Source organism: Papio anubis, chromosome 2, assembly GCF_008728515.1.
Source record: "Papio anubis isolate 15944 chromosome 2, Panubis1.0, whole genome shotgun sequence".
Taxonomy (NCBI): domain Eukaryota; kingdom Metazoa; phylum Chordata; class Mammalia; order Primates; family Cercopithecidae; genus Papio; species Papio anubis.
Genome location: NC_044977.1, coordinates 32,688,868 through 32,704,471, shown reverse-complemented (window position 1 = coordinate 32,704,471; position 15,604 = coordinate 32,688,868). Strand labels below are relative to the sequence as shown.

The following is a 15,604-nucleotide window of genomic DNA, read 5'->3' as shown; positions in this document are numbered from 1 at the left end:
TGCATGTGTATAGAAGGGTAAGTCAGGCCAGATGTCTAAGCCAGAGAGTTCACCAAAAGTAACAATGACAAGGCAAGTAGTTATTGGCTCATTTTGCAAGAATCACATCCAGAAAATTTAGCTATGGTAGGAAGGGCAGGCAGGTGCTGAAGTTCTCGGCAGTCAAGACTCAAATATAAGAGGTGAATGAGTAGGCAGTGGTATTGGGGAACAAAGGGTCCAGGGAACAAGAAGTCAGGAATAAAAGTCCATAGAGTCTTTGCAGTAAGTATTCAAGAGCCATGCAAAGCTCCTACATAATGGGGAGGAATCCCAAGGGCAAGGCTGCAACATTTCATCTTAAATGGTTTCAGTGTGGCTAAGTCTGAATCTGACATTGGAGAGAAAGATATACACTTGATTGGAAGAAGTTTACTTCAACAACATTTATAGGTACCTACATCAATTTTCAGTTTATTGCAGTTAATAAATTGAGTAAACCAACCATGCTGGTTTGGGGGCATTATGGCCTAAAGTAGTTCTAATTTACTAAAGCTTCTGTGTCTTTTTGTTTTGGCTACAACATTAATTGGCATTACATTGTTCTGTTTGTTTCTCTTATGCTTTGATTCTTAACTGGTATTATTGAAGGAGAATTGGAAAACTTGTAGAGTAAAAGATTTGGGTTTTTGGCTTGAATGACACCTGTTTCTTGATCCTTTTTCACTCTTTTGCTTTGCTTCCTGGGTCCTATGCCCAAGGGGCCCAACCAGGGAGAATTTGGGGCCTTTAGATTTTTTAGAGAGGCGCATTTACCAGACACATCTTTCTCTAATTATACTGACTTTCATGGCATGTCGTGGATAATTATGTTAACAAACTTTTAGTCCCTTTATTGTTTTAAACATTCATGGTCCATAAAAGGTAGAAGGTGGGAGTTGAGAGGTTACAGGCGTGTGGTTTGGGGGTGGAGAGGATGAGGGACCAGGGAGAGAAACTGTCATCCTGCCAAATCTATTTTGCGAATTTTATGGTTTTTTATACCCATCACTTGATTCTTAAACTGCTGATTGCAGATTGTGGTCTGACCTCAGGTAAGTGCATTGGAGTGTGTCTATGAAAGTTGTTGCCTGAAATTTCAAAGTAGAGGAGCTGAGTGAAAAGAACACAGGGCTAGAAAATATAACACATTTTATTCCCAGCTGTGCCAACAAATCGCTTTGAGGCCCTAGGCCATTTAGCCCTTCTGTGGTTTAGTTTTGGCTATGTCATTGAGCAGATATTAAAATAAATGATCTCCCAGAATTTTTGATGACATGAGAAAAAGCTAATGTCAATATAACATAAACAGATACAAACTTGAGTAAGAAACTTTCCCAGTATCACTGGACTAGTAATTGCACAACAGAAACTTAACCCTATGTCTCTCTGTATCCTAAACCAGTGTGAATTTTAACTTTAACTTCCCTCTGCTCACTGCAACTCTACCTCCTGGGTTCAAGCGATTCTCATGCCTCAGCCTCCCAAGTAGCTGGGACTACAGATGAGTGCCATCACACCTGGCTAATTTTTTTTTTTTTTTTAAGTAGAGATGGAGTTTGGAGTTTTGTCATGTTGCCCAGGCTAGTCTTGAACTCCTGAGCTCAGTCAATCTGCCCTCTTCGGCCTCCCAATGTGCTAGGATTACAGGCATGAGCCACTACTCCCGGCCAACTTTAACTGCTATGTGGTGGAAAACCAGAATGTTACCCGTATTTTAAATGATGTATTCTCACTAATTTTCCAACACCTGGTGAAACATTAGACAGAAGAGAAGACATTTTTTGTTATGGTCTTCCCATTGTCATAGCTCATACCCTCAAGAGTTCCATGCCCTCAAGGACCTGATTTCACTGTCTTCATCAAATTAATTAATTGGAAAAAAAAGCTTGAGAAGGGGAAGGGGGGAAATATTTATAATGTTTGGCAAGAAGGAAGATGAAACTGCTAACTGAGAAAAAAAAAATGCATGCTGTTTTATCTTTTTCCTGTTTGCAATGTTTTCTTCCCCTTCCTGTATAGTTTTGCCTTGGGGTAGAAAATTCTTAGCACATAGAATATTTTTCCCTTTCTCAGACATAACTTAAAAGCGTAGTAACTAGCAACATTAAGGAAGAGGGTTTTTTTGTTTGTTTGTTTGTTTGTTTTTGGTGGGGGAAGTCTGAATTCCAGATGTGTGGCAACTAAAAGATAGGTGATTATTTGTAATTTGGTCAAAATGATCAGTCTGATTCTCCAAAGGTGAAACTGAATGGCAATGAATACTGAGTTCTGTTAAACAGAATGCCCTCACCTCCGATAAGGTAGATACCTATGTCCGAATTACGGAAACCTGTGAATATGTTACCTTGTGTGGCAAAAAGGACTTTGCAGATGTGATTAAATTAAGGATCTTGAAATTAGGAGATCATGTTGGATTATTTGGGTGGACTGAAAATCACAAGGTATTTACAAAAGAGAGGCAGAAGGGTCACAGTCAGAGAAGGAGATGTGACGGTGGACCAGAGGTCCAAATGATATAGCTACAAGCCAAGAAATGCAGGCATTCTCAAGTCACTGGAAAAGACAGGGAACAAATTCTGCCCGAGTCTGCAGATGGAGTGCAGCCCTTCCAGTACCTTGATTTTAGTCCCCTAAGGTCCATTTCAGACTTCTGATCACCAGAACTGTAAGATAATAAATGTTATGTTGTCTTAAGCCACTGAGTTTATGGTAATTTATTACAGTAGCAATAGGAAGCTAATACACTTATGATGTTTACAGGGTTGTGTGTTGACTCCCATTATAGACAGTAATTTCACACAATAATTTTCAAGGAAAAATACTGTATTCCAGACTTGAATACTAAGGCCATAAAGCTCTTCAACCTGGAGAAAGCCTCTAAAAGTTATCATGAATGGGAAATTTACAAGGATGGGCCAAAATAGATCAATATTCTGTTTTACTCTTTGGTACAAGTTTAGACAAATCTGTTTATCTTGGACATGTTCAGTGCCTTACTGTAAAATTTATCTGTGTACAGCAGAAGTGAGAGGAGAACCAATGAGCTGAGAGATAATTCAATCAATCTGCTTCCTCCGTCTTTGCTTCAGGGCTTCATACAGGAAATCTATTGCTGTGTCAAGTTCCAGAGAAAAGCTTCGTTCGTCCAAGTTACTAATCAGGCTAAACCACATAGACGTGAAGGAAGGGTCTAGAAGGAAGGGAGTGCCCCGCTGTTGATGGAGTAAGAGGATCGTGTACCGAGAAGTTGACCAGAGAGGGTCTCACCATGCACACAGTTCCTTCTGTACCTGTGTGGAGGAAAAGTACTGAGTGAAGGGCAGAAAAGAGAAAACAGAAATGCTCTGCCCTTGGAGAACTGCTAACCTAGGGCTACTGTTGATTTTGGCTGTCTTCTTAGTGGCTGGTAAGTTTGAATTCTCTTTGGGAGAACAGTGAGAAACCTGGTCTCAGATCTTCCTGAGTTTATTTTTTGTCTTTCTTCTGGGGCAATGCAAATCAATTGCAATAATAGCTATAGGGGGTTGCTAAATACGGGTTACTCCCATATCTAGTTTACTTTATCATCCTTTTTTCCGGTGTCTTGCTTATTTTACTTTGTATCCTACTGCAATATACAGATCTCTATAATTTGTCTTACTGCCCACTTCCTTATTTCCTCCTGTTTTTTGAACAAGGCAGGATAAATCAAATACATACTAGCAGCAATCAAAGGCACTTAGGTTCTCTTTATCTTATTCTCTGCCCCCACCCCCTTTTTTGAGACAGGATCTTGCTCTGTTGCCCAGGCAGGTGTGCAGTGGTGCAATCATGGCTCACTGCAGCCTGTAACTCCAGGGCTCAAGCAGTCCTCCCACTCAGCCTCCCGAGTGTCTAGAGCTACAGATATGTACCACTATGCTTGGCTAATTTTTAAAATTTTTGATAGAGATAGAGTCTTGCTATATTGTTCATGCTGGTCTTGAGCTCCTGGCTTCAAGCGATTCTCCCACCTCAGACTCCCAAAGCATTGGGATTACAGGTATAAGCCACTGCACCCAGCCTCTTCTCTCTTAAATTTTTTCTTAAAAAATAGAACCCTAACTCATTTAGGTCCACATTGCCAGTAGCATAGATTAGGGCAGTTTATTGCTTTCTGTCACTTTCGATGATTAGGCACTTAAAAAATATAATATGCTTACAGTTACAGTGGTGTGTCTGTGATGTATGTCTGTAATTATCTTCAAGATGTGTGGGCTGTAAGAGACACTACGAGTTAGAGAACACACTCTTCAACATCTAGGTTCCTATAGAAGTTATAGAGAACTTGGGCCACTGTGGGGGTGTCCTGGTTTCACTGTAGAAGGTTAGGAGTTGGTGTGGGAGGGAGTTTTCAGGTTTCACTTTTAGTAGACGGAGCAGCTGCAAGGGAAGAGTGTAGTTGGTTTTAAATGTTATAATTTGATAATTGAAAGAAAAAAAGGTATTTTTCCTAATTTCTGAATGACTTCCAGCAAAAAATCTACTTTCCACATGTTAATCTTACTAGTGAGCACATGCAAAATAACTGTACTCTATGTACCTTTCTATTGAGAATTTTCACATGCTTTTCCCCCTTTGATCTGCACAGCAACCCAGTGAATTAGACATGGAAGACACCTCTCCATTTTACAAAGGTAGAAACGGAGGCGTAGAGAGGTAAAATAATTTGCCCAAGGTTAGATATGACTAGTGTGCGGCAGAATCACAATCAGCAATGATATGCATCAGTAAGCAACACTAAACATTTGAGTGGGCAATTTTCCTCATTATTTAACCATTGTGCTTTTCACCGAAGAGCATCAGTGAAAAAAGTCAAGCCGATGCTTTTAGCCTTAACAGACTGTTCCTCACCTAAAAAAGTCGAGTGATCTGAACCTTTCAGTAGTTGAGATCTCATTGTAGAAAGCTCTTATAGAAACTTGTGCAGGACCCAGCTTGGCTGGGGCAGCCAGATAGGCAAGGAGCTGTTTATGTCACATTGCACTGTTACTTCTGGGAAAAGGAAAAAAAAATGATTAAAACAAAATTTATAATTTTCAATTTTAAAGGTTGAAAAGTTTAAATTTTAAAACTATTTCTGAACACAACTAGAAAAGACTACGTATATCAGATCATGAAGTCTATGCTTATGTTATTGTAAAGTTATTAAATGTTTAAAATCAAGATGTAAAAAAAAATATTACTTTACATGTAGTGATTTGGTGTGATAGGTTTACCATGACATGATTTAGAATAATGAGAAGCATACCACTTGGGGAAATGACTTTATGTCTTTATTGCTAAAACTGCTATGTTATTAATATTGCCAAACAGAAAGAACTCGCTTTGTACAAGATAAATTCACAAAGGAACAAGGGAGCTAATGATTTAAATGTAAAACATAGTATTCATTTGGCTTTCCTATTTTTGTTTACTTATTTGCTTATAACTTCAAGCAGCTTGGTGGTTAGTAAACAAGATTTATCCAGAAAAAAACCTGAGGGGAAAAATAAAAACAACCTAAATTGTGCACATCAGAGCAATATTCCCAACCTTATACCTGGTCCCCTTCCCGGGCACTCCCCATACCCAGTGCCACTTCTTCCTCCTTCTTTTAGCCCTATTGTCTTCTAGATTTTTTTGTATGTGTTCAAATTATATTTTGGTGTTCCAATTAAAATTATTCCATCTTTTATAAAAGCTACTGATTTTGTGATTATGAGTTACTAAAAAGGAACCCTCCACTTCTTTCCTTCTTTGGGCTAATTTTTATTCACTTATTGTTGTCTTCCACTAGAGGACAGACAGTAACAACAAGAGGAGATAAAAATTAAGACAGAGCTCTAAGGTAGCTTTGGCAGATTTGCAAACAATGGAAAAAGATTAAAAACAATTGTGCAAAAGAAGGGTTTTGTCCTTATTAATAATTTTAGTCCCATCTTCCTTTTCTAGTTTGCAGTATTTGAGAATTTACGTTATAATACTTTATAGGTGTGTTTTTCTCTAAATGTTCATGCTGAAGCAATTAATTAATTAAAAGTCCTTATTAATGTGTGTGTGTGTGTGTGTGTGTGTGTGTGTAGAATAGTGCCTAAAAGTTATTAGCAATCTAAATTAGAAAGACAAAAGTAAGATGAAACAATTGGTGAACATTTAAAATCAGTAAATCTTGAAATTGTATATGAAACTAGGACAAATCTAAAGCAGGGAGAAATTACAGTGGGTTGGAGTTGTGGAAGATTTTGTGGAGATGGGTCTTGAGCTAGGCTTTGAATGACAGGTTTGGATAAACGGGGAAATGCAGAAAAAGGAATTGGAAGGATGGGATGTGTAACGTGCAAATGCAAGGTGCTTCAGAGAGAGAGAAAGAGCTGTAGCTTGCAGGAACAGAGATTGTGTGTTAAATGATAGTAGGAAATAAGGCTGGATTTTGGGGGTCCTTAATAGCTCAATAAAAGAACCTGGGTATTAGTCAGTAGACAATGAGGAGCCATCTGTTCTTTGGTGAACAGGAAAATTTATAATTGAGTAGGAGTTTTGGAGAATAATGTGGTAACAGTGTCCCATTGAGTGGCAGTGGCACTAGGTAAAATATTTATTTTGAAACATGAGTCAAGAGCTTCTACCCTGGGGTTCTCATTTGAAAAAAGTTATGTGATGCCACTGAGATATATATGTGACTGAGAAGGGAGTTACGTTGTGGAGAAAGATGTTAAGTTCAGTATAGGAAAGGAGGACAAGTAGGAGGAAAATTCCTGCAGATACTTGGAAATACAGTCAGCCCTCTGTATTGCATCCCTGGATTCAACCAACTTCTGTTGAAAATATAAAGGGAAAAAATAGATGATTTCATTAGTACTGTACATGTACAGATTTTGTTGTCATTTCCTAAATAATTCAGTATAATAGCTACTTGTGTATTATTTACATTGTATTAGGTATTATAAGCAATCAGAGGTGAAAGTATATGAGAGATTGTGCACAGGTTATATGAAATACTACACTATTTTATATTAGGGATTTGAGCATCCTTGAATTTTGTTATCTCTGGGGGTCCTAGAACTAATCCCCTAAGGACACTGAGGGATGACTGTATAGAAAACTCCAGTGTTTGTGAATCATTCATGAGGTAGATGATCCATCCCACAAACAGAATAAACATAGGGACAAAAAAAAAATAGAATAAGCACTAGAAATATTTGGATTTGGGCTCTAAGAACCATACTTATCTCTTTCCAGTCTATAAAAGATAGGAAGATCTGAGAAGAGACAAGGGAGCCAAAGTGGAGTGTCAGTTGAGTGCTTAACTTCATGTAGGAGGAGATACTCTTCTGAAATTGAAGATTAAGATGAGACATTACATATAGGGATGCTAGTAGGTTGAGGATGGCAATAAGGTAATGGGAACAAATGAGAGAGTTTACAGTAGATAAATTTCCTCCCAGTAAGGTCATGAATATTTCAGTTAATGGTGTTTATTTAATAAAATGACCCAGTTGTTGTTTGATTTTATGTTGTATCTGAAAAATTAACCTGTACATTGATTAAAATGTAGTAACCCTCAACACATGTTTGCATCTTCTCCCTTATTGTCACTCACATACATTTGTCAATTCCTGATTGGAATTTGGGAGCAGATCTGTGGTTATAAAATAGCTTTGGACTGTGTGATGCTAGTACCCCCTAAGAATCAAGTCAACAATCATTACTTTTTAAATAATAATAATAGTAATAAATCTCACTGATTTATGTAATTCATAGAATAGGCACAGTCACAATCAGCCCTTTTTTTCCCAGGAAGAAATGACATTGTTCATGCATTGACACTAAGCAACTTCAGAGTTTTTCTCGCTAGAATTTATATGCCTAGACCCCATTCTAAGACCAAAATCTGGTTTGTATTTAAGGAAAGCAATACCAAAGAGTTCCAGGATTAAAGCAGGGCTAAAAGTTTTTCCATTTCTTTTTTGAGATAGGGTCTCACTCTATCTGTCACCCAGGCTGGAGTGGAGTGGTGCAATCATGGCTTACTGAGGCCTTGACCTCCCAGTCTCAGGTGATCCTCCTGTTTCAGACTCCCAAGTAGCTGGGACTACAGATGTGCACCACCATGCCAGGCTAATTTTTTTTTTTTTTTTTGTATTTTTTGTAGAGGCAGGGTTTTCCCATGTTGCCCAGGCTGGTCTTGAACTCCTGGATTCAAGTGATCCTCCTGCCTTGGCCTCCCAAAGTGTTGGAATTACAGACATGAGTCACTGTACCTGGCCAGTTTTTCCACTTTTGAAGAAATAATTTTCTTTAAAAATCTCTGCTACGTTGACTTATTGATACTGTCGCAGGTTCTCTTAGAAATTAGACTCTGAGATAGAGTTTTGTGTACAGGATGCTTGTGAGCAGAGGGAGAAGTCTACCTGCAGTCTCAACCAACTGACACCCTCACCTGACCCCACAGGGAGCTCAGGAGCTACAGTGGCCTTAGAGAGGCCCTGCATTGAATAAAAATGGCTGGTCCTTTATATTTCCATCTAAATCAGTCACTGGATATGGGCTCCCCTGGAAAGGGTCTGACTTTGGTCAAAGTAACTGAAGTCATCCCTGGAGAGGCTGAAAACTGAAGACTGTCTGTTGACAGTGATCCTAGTGGCAGGAACAAAAAGTCAAAGGCAATTGTTGGTGGCACATACTATGTCCACTCTAGTTGTCATTTCTAATACTCTTAATTCCTTCTTGAATTTCCAAGTTTCTACCTGGTATTATTTTCTTTCATCCTGAATAATTTCTGTTATTGTTGCTAGTAGTGTAGGTCTGCTAGTGAGGAGTTCTCTTAGTTCTTAGTTTTCTTTTTATATATATTTTCCCCAATATCTTGTATTTCTGTTCTTTTGATTGAATAATTTCTATTGCTATATATTCAAGTTCACTGACAATTACAATTTCCTTTCTCCTCTCCATTCTTCTGTAAATATTGTATTTTTCAATTTTAAGATTTCCATTTATTTGTTAAAAGTTTTTTTTTTCTCTGTTAAGATTTTTCTGTGTTTTTATTCATTCATCGTGAGTATATTTTTCTTTATGTCACTAAGCATAGCTGAATGTTGCTTTAAGACTCTTGTCTGAGAATTCGAGTGTCTGGGTCAGCTTGAAGTTGTTAGTGTCCCTTAATGTATTTTCTCCTAAGAATGGGCCACATTTTCTTTGTTCTTTGTAATTAAATAGTTTTATTTGGGTTTTGAATGTTACACAGATTCTGTTATATTACTGTGTTGATATTTTACTTGGTTGGACTCAAACTGCAAACTCTACCCCTTGAACAGTATCTCAAATCTCAGTTCTTTTACAGGTAGCTAATTTGCTTTGACCGTGACCTGCAATGTGTGGTTTAGAGTCATCAGAGATATGCGTAGAGTGTATGCAGAATTTGGAACTCATTTACTCTGACTCTATCACTTTTCAGAGAGTAGGATTGCTCTAAAGTCTGCGTGCTGGTTCTTCAGAAAACTGTGGGTTTTCTATTAGTTTTAGCTGCCTACTGTGGTATCATCTGCAGCCCTCTCTGGGGCTAACATCAGTAAAAATGGGGAAATAATGGGAACCTACACCCACAACTCTGAGTCCTTATTTCCTTCTTCCAAGCATTGACACCGTTCACGAATTTTTCTGCTTCCTCTACTTTCCAGTAACCTCGGGTAGTTGTTTTTATATTTTGTCCACAATTTATAGTTCTTACCTGTGGAAACTCACTGGCCCATAAAGAAGTGAAACTTTCTTCAAATATACATATTTTAAAATATTATTGTATTTTTACAACAATATTGTTGTATTTTTACAACTAATATTGACTTAATGGTTATATTGTTTTGGATGTTAAGATTGAATATATTATTATGCCTTTTTGCTTTCTAAATTTTATCCATGCATTGGATGTTTTGGTACATCTCACTTTTCTCAATAAAATTTCATTCTTCTTTTCCACAATTTCTAGTAAAATTTCTAGATACGAATTTAGATACCAATAGATACCAATTTCTAATACGAATATAACTCTGTGTTGGTTCTAAAGATCAGTTATGTAATTCTAACCACTAGCTGTTTCATCTTTAGAAATTGCTTAACTTCTTTTGACAGTAATTTCCTCATTTGTGAAATGAAGGAGATGTATGACACTATTAAGAAGTATAAAGCCTTCAGAAAGGAAGTACTTTAGAAACCTTCTAATTAAAAATCTTTCATTTTATACATGGGACAAATAAAGCCCAAGCGTGTGTGTGGGATTGCTAATCATATCACACAGCTTTCTGGGGTATGAGCTGAGTTTTGAACACCTTCATAGTACAAAAATTAGAGGGCAAAGGGATGGGGCAAGTGTGTGGGAGGAAATCTATGACTTTTAGATGTGATACATTTGAAATGACAGCAAGTATTCAAGTGGGGATAAATTTTAGCTAAATGTTTGAGATTTTTGTTTAGGAAAAATAAGTCAAAGCTAAAATGTGGGTGGGTTATTCTGTCAACCAGTAATTTAGAGTGTCTGTCATGTATCAGTCACTGTGCTTCATGCTGTGGACATTTGATCAAGACAGACAGAGGTCCTGCTCTCATGGAGTTTAAATCTGCTGGGAAAGATAGATATTAAATCAATTACTGCAAATAAATAATGTGCAAGTGCATAAGGATAAATATAGGGTGACATAGAAATGTGTAATCGGTGAGTCTAATCTGGTTTGAGGATCAAGTTAGGCTTCTCCAAGGAAGTAATGTTTAAGATGAAGATGAAGAGAAACAGCGAGGTAAGAAGAGTTGAGGGATGAACATTCCAGGCAGGTCAAACAGGCTTACTGAAGGACAGAGGGAGCTAAACTGTGACTGGAGTGGTGAAAACAAAAGGAAATCACCTGTGTAGAGATCTAGTTGAAGTTCAAGGGATTGAGGAGCAAGAGGAGAGAAAGTGTAAAGAGAAAAAGCAGCTGAGACTTTGGTGAATACTGACATTAGGATGCCCAAGGAGAAAGATAGCTTGCAGAAAAGATATGGGAGGAGGCAGTGAAGATAAGGAAGGAGACAGAGAAGGGAATGCATGGGTGTAAGTGGGAAGGCTAGGAAAGGGGTTTTAGAAGGAGAGGAAAGTGGTTAATTGTATTAAAATCCACCAACAACTTAGGAACACCAGCACTGAAAAGAGGCCAAAAGCTTGACTATAAAAGGGCTGGTGACCTTGAAAATTGCAGTTTGAGTAGATAGATGTGGGAGCAGCGAGATTGTTGGTATTGAGGACGGAGTGGGTGGGAAGGAAATTGAGGCTGTGGGCACAGACCACTCATTCTAGAAGTTAGGCAGTGAAGAAAGGAGAAGGGATCCTAGCTAGAAGAGGAAGTAGCATCTAATAAAGGTTTTTTTTTTTTTTTTTTTCTACCAACATAGGGGAAACCTGAGTGTATTTAAAGGATATTATTTGAGAAATTTCAATGATTTGGAAGAAATATTTTTCCAACCAGTATGTGTTTATGTAGTTTTAGTTTAGTAATTTCTTTTCTTTTTCTCTGCCATTTTGTTACTTTACCATGAATGCTACCTTTTCCTAAAAGGTTTATCCACTACATAATATGAGAATATCTGCTTATATGATTCATTTTGTGGTGCTGATAATTTCTTGAAAGAAAATGTCCAAATGGTAAATGTTTACAGGTCCCCAGTAATAAAATCTAGCTATTTTAATTCTTCACAAAATTATCCTACTTATCTTTAATTGGCTCTTCCCTAGTTGTTCCCCAGGGATGGTTCTAAACCAGTAATTTTAAGGTAGTTGCCAGACAGAATTCCCTATAGAGCCTAAGATTGCCTATAGAGCTTAAGCCTGCATAATCAGACTTTTCTAGTATACAGGGATCTAGACTTTCACAAGTCTTTTCAGAGTGTTCTGATGGGTGCCAGGGTTCAGAACACTGCTCTGAGTCTTTTCTAGTTTCCTCATCACCCCAACTATCCTCATGTCCTTTGCAGACAGCTGCTCACCTCCTGATTTACCATCGTCCAGTGTGGACTTCTTTAATGTCCACAGATGGTAAGGTTTCTGAGAGCAGGGACCTTGCCTCATTCAAGCTGCCATTTCCTAAGCTCTGCCGAGCTACTTGCCACTAAGTAGGTACTAACAAGTGTTTGTTAACCTGCTTCCTCAAAATGTTTCTTGTGTCTGTAATAATTCTTAACCTTTCTGTTCCCCTCTTAGAGATGAAATATCAATCTTTTCAAAAGCAAACCTGCTTTTTGTCTCATTCCTTCTAGTACCTCTGGGATCCCGCTTGACCAGTTAGCTTCCTCATTCTTGTAACTTCTGGCTCTCCCTCTTTCTGTCTATGAATGTGCTGTGTTCCCCTCTATTATTAAATCCTTTTTTTTTCTATTGAGACAGAGTCTCACTCTGTCACCAGGCTGGAGTGCAGTGGTGCGATCTTGGCTCGCTGCAACCTCTGCCTCCTGGGTTCAAGCAATTCTCCTGCCTTAGCCTCCCGAGTAGCTGGGACTACAGACACGTACCACTATGCCCGGCTAATTTTTGTATTTTTAGTAGAGACGGGGTTTCACCATGTTGGCTGGGATGGTCTTCATCTGTTGACCTCGTGATCCGCCTGCCTTGGCCTCCCAGAGTGCTGGGATTACAGGCGTGAGCCACCACACCTGGCCTGTTAAACATCTTCTTGATCCGTCATAGTTCCTGATGTTGCTCCATCTCTCTCTGTCTTTCAAGTTTAACATGAAAGAATGAAACCAGTGTCATTTCTCCCATTCTTTCAAGGTCAGCATTCTTGAAAGACTAAGTCTACATTTGTTGACTCCATTAACTCTGATCAGCCCCTTTCAATCTGGTTTCCACTTGTACTTCTTTTTTTTTTTTCCTTGTTATACTTGATGTTCTAGGGTACATGTGCACAATGTGCAGGTTTGTTACATATGTATACATGTGCCATGTTGGTGTGCTGCACCCATTAACTCATCATTTACATTAGGCATATCTCCTAATGCTATCCCTCCCATCTCCCCCCACCCCATAACAGACCCTGGTGTGTGACATTCCCCTTCCTGTGTCCAAGTGTTCTTATTGTGCAATTCCTACCTATGAGTGAGAACATGCGGTGTTTGGTTTTCTGTTCTTGCAATAGTTTGCTGAGAATGATGGTTTCCAGCTACATCCATGTCCCTACAAAGGACATGAACTCATCCTTTTTTATGGCTGCATAGTATTCCATGCACAGAATGTATATGTGCCACATTTTCTTAATCCAGTCTGTCATTGATGGACATTTGGGTTGGTTCCAAGTCTTTGCTATTGTGAATAGTGTTGCAATAAACATACCTGTGTATGTGTCTTTATAGCAGCATGATTTATAATCCTTTGGGTATATACCCAGTGATGAGATGGCTGGGTCAAATTCTATTTCTAGTTCTAGATCCTTGAGGAATTGCCACACTGTCTTCCACAATGGTTGAACTAGTTTACAGTCCCACCAACAGTGTAAAAGCATTCCTATTTCTCCACATCCTCTCCCACACCTGTTGTTCCTGACTTTTTAACGATCGCCATTCTAAATAGTGTGAGATGGTATCTCATTGTGGTTTTGATTTGCATTTCTTTGATGGCTAGTGATGATGAGCATTTTTTCACGTGTCTGTTGTACTTCTTTGTTAAACTTACTCTCTTTCAGATCTTAAGGTCACTGATGACCTTTTTGTTACCAAATCATAAAGCTTCTTAATTCTTAGGTTAAGACTGTTCTGCATATGTTTTATTCTTGATTGTTCCTGTCTTGAAACCTCTTCTTTACTTGGTTTATTAGTCCATTTTCACACTGCTGATAAAGACATACCTGAGACTGGGCAATTTACAAAAAAAAGAGGTTTAATGGACTTATAATTCTATGTGGCTGGGAAGGCCTCATAATAGTGGTGGAAGGTGAAAGGCACATCTCACATGGCTGCAGACAAGAGAATAGAGCTTGTGCAGGGAAACTCCCATTTTTAAAACCATCAGATCTCGTGAGACTGATTCACTATCACAAGAACAGCATGGGAAAGACCTGCCACCATGATTCAAATACCTCCCACTGGGTCCCTCCCACAACATGTGGGAATTTAAGATGAGATTTGGGTGGGGACACAGCCAAACCATATCATTCTGCCCCTGGACCCTCCCAAATTTCATGTCCTCACATTTCAAAATCAATCATCCCTTCCCAACAGTTCCCCAAAGTCTTAACTCATTTCAGCATTAACTCAAAAGTCCACAGTTTAGTCTCATCAGAGACAAGGCAAGTCTCTTCCACCTATGAGCCTGTAAAATCAAAAGCAGGTTAGTTACTTCCTAGATACCATGGGGGTACAGGCATTGTGTGAATACAGTCATTCCAAATGGGAGAAATTGGTCAAAACAAAGGGGCTACAGGCACCATGCAAGTCCAAAATTCAGCAAGGCAGTCAAATCTTAAAGCTCCAAAATGATCTCCTTTGATTCCATGTCTCTCATCCAGGTCATGCTGATGAAAGAGGTGGGTCCCCATGGTCTTGGGCAGCTCTGTCCCTGTGGCTTTTCAGGGTACAGTCACCCTCCCAGCTGCTTTCATGAGCTGGTGTTGAGTGTCTGTGGCCTTTCCAGGGGCAGAGTGAAAGCTGTCAATGGATCTACCATTCTGGGGTCTAGAGTGCAGTGGCCCTCTTCTCACAGCTCCACTAGGCAGTGCCTCAGTAGGGTCTCTGTGTCGGGGCTCCAACCCCACATTTCCCTTCCATACTGCCCTAGCAGAGGTTCTCCATGAGAGTCCTGCCACTGCAGCAAACTTCTGCCTGGACGTCCAGGCATTACCATACATCCTCTGAAATCTAGGTGGAGGTTCCCAAACCCCAATTCTTGACTTCCATGCACTGGCAGGCTCAACACCACATGAAAGCTGCTACAGCTTGAGGCTTGCACCATCTGAAGCCATGGCCTGAGCTGTATATTGGCCCCTTTCAGCCGTGGCTGGAGCAGTTGGAACACAAGGGGCCAAGTCTCTAGGCTGCACACAGCATGGGGATCCTGGACCTGGCCACAGAACCATTTTTTTCTCCTTACCCTCCAGGCCTGTGATGGGAGGGGCTGCTGTGAAGACCTCTGACATGCCCAGGAGACATTTTCCACCTTGTCTTGGGGATTAACATTCAGCTCCTTGTTACCTATACAAATTTCTGCAGCTGGCTTGAATTTCTCCTCAGAAAATGGGATTTTTTTTTCTATGACACTGTCAGGCTGCAAATTTTCTGAACTTTTGTGCTCTGCTTCACTTATAAAACTGAATGCCTTTAACAGCACCCAAGTCACATCTTGAATACGTTGCTGCTTAGAAGTTTCTTCTACCAGATACCCTAAATCATCTCTCTCAAGTTTAAAGTTCCACAAATCTCTAGGGCAGGGGAAAAATACTGCCAGCATCTTTGCTAAAACATAACAAGAGTTACCTTTGCTCCAGGTCCCAGCAAGGTCCTCATCCCCATCTGAGACCACCTCAGCCTGGATTTCATTGTCCATATCATTATCAGCATTTTGGCCAAAGCCATT

General features: G+C 39.3%; 1 protein-coding gene across 8 annotated transcripts in view; it reads left to right on the top strand.

Moving 5' to 3' along the window:
* The first annotated feature begins 3,044 nt into the window (after positions 1–3,044).
* LOC101000782 (cell surface glycoprotein CD200 receptor 1) overlaps positions 3,045–15,604 on the top strand; it is a 36,235-nt gene continuing 23,675 nt past the window's right edge. For 4 of the 8 annotated variants that reach the window (XR_002520273.2, XM_021934060.2, XM_021934058.2 and 1 more), the window contains exon 1: positions 3,045–3,427. Coding sequence is in view for 5 of the 8 variants with exons in the window: in XM_021934060.2 (XP_021789752.2) it covers positions 3,361–3,427 (67 nt within the window). In the remaining 3 variants the exon portion in view is untranslated. The remainder of the gene's footprint in view (positions 3,428–15,604) is intronic. The other 4 variants (XM_003893926.5, XM_003893925.5, XM_021934055.2 and 1 more) reach the window with 4 other exon arrangements.